At 56.5% G+C, this 3,890-nt stretch overlaps 1 protein-coding gene across 1 annotated transcript in view; it reads left to right on the top strand.

The window, feature by feature from the left end:
* Positions 1–3,890, top strand: part of LOC103251594 (microtubule-associated protein tau-like) — a gene marked incomplete at its 3' end in the record, with an annotated part of 65,753 nt that overhangs the window by 48,804 nt on the left and 13,059 nt on the right. The window contains 1 exon segment of the mRNA XM_021708629.1: positions 532–616. Coding sequence (XP_021564304.1) covers positions 532–616 — 85 coding nt within the window.

The following is a 3,890-nucleotide window of genomic DNA, read 5'->3' on the forward strand; positions in this document are numbered from 1 at the left end:
CCTGGGCAACATAGCGAGACCTTGTCTCTAAAAAACAAAAAGACGAGCTGAGTGTGCCTGCAGTTCTGGCTACTCAGAAGGTGGAGGCAGGAGGATCACCTGAGGTCAGGAGTTCGAAGCTGCGGTGAACTATGACTGCGCCACTGCACTCCAGCCTGGGCGACAGAGCAAGATGCTGTGTCTTAAAAACCAAACCAAACCAGACGGATGGAGGACTTGTCAGGGCATCACAGCAAAACCACAGACCTGGCCCTTGCCCAGTCCCAGGGCTGTTTCAGTGCCAGTCCCAACTCCCTGCATGGCTGTAAGGGACCATACCTGGCCGCCCCCTCAAGGCAGGGCTTCCAGGACAGCGGGGTCTCCTGGGGGCTGCGTGCGTCCCGGGCACTGCACCGTGGCATGTGATGGTCTCGGGTGACAGCGGGTGGCTTGGCTGTTTTGGGGAGCTTCTGCATGCGCCGGCCACTTGCAACCCGCCCTGCTCCGTGGCATGTCCCGGCCTGCTGAGGTGGTTCTTGGTGGTTTCCAGAGGCGACGGCACCCTTAGCGGACCAGCAAGCCCCCAGCGAGCAGGCTGGTGCCCGGCCCCCCACAGAGATCCCAGAAGGAACCACAGGTGAGGGCAGCCCGGAGGCCCAAGGTGGGTGTGCCTGGGTCACCCTCGCGTGCGGCAGGACTTGTTGGGGGCTCAGTGTTGGGGTGCCTGGGGGCCTGGGACTGCTGGCTTCATCACGAAGTCTCCCCTCCGCAGTCCACGCTGTTCTGGAGAGTTCTCTGCAGGGTGCTCGGGGCAGGTGTGGCCGATGCCCCTTCTGTGTCCCTGGGCTCAGCCCGCCCTCCTGCCGGGCTCTGGCTCCCTTGGGGGCTCCCTGAGACCCGCGCCCAGGTCTAGAGGTAGAGCCACACCTTCTGAGGGTCTCTCTAGGGCAGCCCCGAGGAGCTCGGAGCTGGAATCTGTGTCCGTGTCCAGGCCGGTATCACCTGTTCAGACACCTCCACGCAGAGCAGGCCTGATGAGGTGTCCGGCTCAGCCCGTCGGGACCTGGCTCGGGGGGTACTCGGGAGCCTCCCATGGGGCCCAGGGCACGGCATGGTCCTGAGCCCTGCGTCCTGTCCCTGGCGTCATCTCTCTGCTGCATGGATGGAGAGAAGCCCAGCTGCCTGGTGGGAAATGCGGAGGGTTCTAGGCCATACTCTAGGAGTAGAGCGAGGCCCCGGCTGGGAGGCTGCGGGTGGTGCCGGCTGCCCTGTGGAAGCCACTGCGTTCTCAGGGTGACCCAGGGCCAGCGGCGCCACCCAAGTCCTCCCGAGGGCATTCCTGGGTCATGAGTCGAGTGGCCGTTCCGGACTCCAGCGTGCAGGGCGTCTGCCAGCCGTGGCTCCGGGGCAAGGTCGCCGGCAACTTGATGTCCCCCCAGCATCCCTTTGCAGCCTCTGGGGGGGCGTCGTCCCCTGCCCCAGGTACCACCCTGGCAGGCCCTTGACTTTCCCATCACCCCAAAGGGATCGACAGCATTTCGGGCTGGACGTGGCAGCTTGCGCCTGTCATCCCAGCCCTTTGGGAGGCCAAGGCGGGAGGATTGCTCGAGCCTGGGAATTTCAGACCAGCCTGAGCAGCATAGCAAAACCTCATCTCTATAAAAATTTTTAAAAGGCCAGGCATGAGCCGGGCTCGGTGGCTCAGCCTGTAATCCTGCGCCTTTGGGAGGCTGAGGTGAGTGGATTGCCTGAGCCCGCGGGTTCGAGACCCGCCTGGACAACTTGGCGAGACCTCATCTCTACAATAAATAAAAAATCAGCCAGGCGTGGTAGCACATGCCCGTAATTCCGGCTACTCAGAAGGCTGAGGCGGAAGGATCGCCGGAGCCCAGCAGGTCGAGGCTGTGGTGGCGGGGAGTGGCCACTGCACTCCAGTCTGGGCGACTGAGTGAGACTTCAACTCAAAAAAAAAAAGGCCAGGCATGGTGGTTCATGCCTGTATTCCCAGTGCTTTAGGAGGCTGAGGCGGGAGGATCACTTGAGCTCAGGAGTTCAAAACTAGCCCTCGCAACACAGCAAGACCTTGTCTCTACAAAAAGTCAAAATATTAACCAGACGTGGTGGCGCATGCCTGTAGTCCCAGCTACTTGGGAGGCTGAGGTAGGAGGGTCACATGAACTCAGGAGGTCAAGGCTATAGTGAACTGTGATTGTGCCATTGCACTCCAGCCTGGGTGACAGAATGAGACCCTGATTCAAAAAAAGAAAAAAAAGAAAGAGTCATGCCAGAGTGGCAAGCTCCAGTTCGCAAATGATCAGAGACTTGGCTCAGAGTTGTGACCCCTTCCCTGAGGAGGCCAGCAGGCTGGCACTGTGAGCTGCTTCATGCTCCCTGTGGACGTTTCAAGGGGACTCTTTTGCCTGGGACCTTGAGTTTTTCCAGAACTTTCCCGACCCCCGTCTGCAGCTGGCCCCCATGGCTCCCTATCCCTCACTCGACTCTGGCAGTCACGGCCTCCCTCCACTGCCTCCGAGGCTGGCTCACATCTGCTGGTGGCCCATTAGGCATGACTGAGGTGCCATGTGCTCTCTGACCTGTGCCCACATCAGGTCCACAGGAAGCCTGCTGGACAGCACGTATGGACATGGGACCACGCGGGCTGTGTGACACTCTGTGGTGCTGTCCCCAAAGTCCGGCCCATCTCCCACCCTCTGGTGTTCCCCGCTGGGGCCCTGACCACCGTCCAGCAGGTCCCTAACCTGGTGGAAACAGAAAACTTCCTGACATCACACAGCCTTCCAAGTTGAAACAAGAAGAAATTGAAATCCTAAATAGACCAATAACAGTCCAGGAAATCAACTTCCATTGTAAGAAATCTACCTACCCCCTCCGCCCAAAAAAATGCCAGACCAGACGGCATCCAGCTGAATTCTACAAGACATGCAAGGAGGAGCTGATACCAATCCTATCAAAAATATTCCAGGCTATCGGAAAAGGTGGAACTCTGCCCAAATCATTTTATGAAGCTGACATCACATGGATACCCAAGCCAGGCAAAGTTCCAACAAGAAAAGATAACTTCAGGCCAATCTCCTTGATGAACATAGATGTAAAACTTCTCAACAACGCCGGGCTCGGTGGCTCAGCCTGTAATCCTGCACCTTTGGGAGGCTGAGGTGAGTGGATTGCCTGAGCCTACGGGTTTGAGACCCGCCTGGGCAACTTGGCGAGACCTCATCTCTACAATAAATCAAAAAATCAGCCGGGCGTGGTCGCGCACGCCTGTAATTCCGGCTACTCGGAAGGCTGAGGCGGAAGGATTGCCGGAGACCAGCAGGTCGAGGCTGCGGTGGCCGGGAGCGGCCACTGCACTCCAGTCTGGGCAACCGAGTGAGACTCCAACTAAAAAAAAAAAAAAATTCTCAACAAGACTATAGCAAATCGGATCCAACAACACATCGCAGGGATCATCCACCATGACCAGGTAGGCTTCATCCCCAGGATATAGGGTTGATTTAACACCCACAAGACCGTAAATGTAATTAAATACATCAATGGATGCAAAAACAAGAACTACATTATCATATCAGTAGATACAGAAAAAGCTTTCGACAATATCCAACACCCCTTGGACATCTAGGCATGGAGGGAGCATACTTCTTTAAAATAGAGCCTAGTAAACCCACAGCCAACATTTTTCTCAATAGGCAGAAGCTGGAAGCATTCCCCCAACGAATTGGAGCAAGGCAAGGTTGCCCACTCTCACCCCTCCTGTTCAACATAGTGCTGTAAGTCCTCATCAGAGCAATTAGGCAAGAGAAGGAAATCAGGGGTATCCAAATAGGACAAGAGGATGTTAAGCTATCCCTATTTGTGGATGATATGATTCTTTTTTTTTTTTTTTTTTTTTT

The sequence above is a fragment of the Carlito syrichta genome, unplaced genomic scaffold (genome assembly GCF_000164805.1).
Source record: "Carlito syrichta isolate Samal-C Ts95f unplaced genomic scaffold, Tarsius_syrichta-2.0.1 Scaffold143159, whole genome shotgun sequence".
Classification (NCBI taxonomy): Eukaryota; Metazoa; Chordata; class Mammalia; order Primates; family Tarsiidae; genus Carlito; species Carlito syrichta.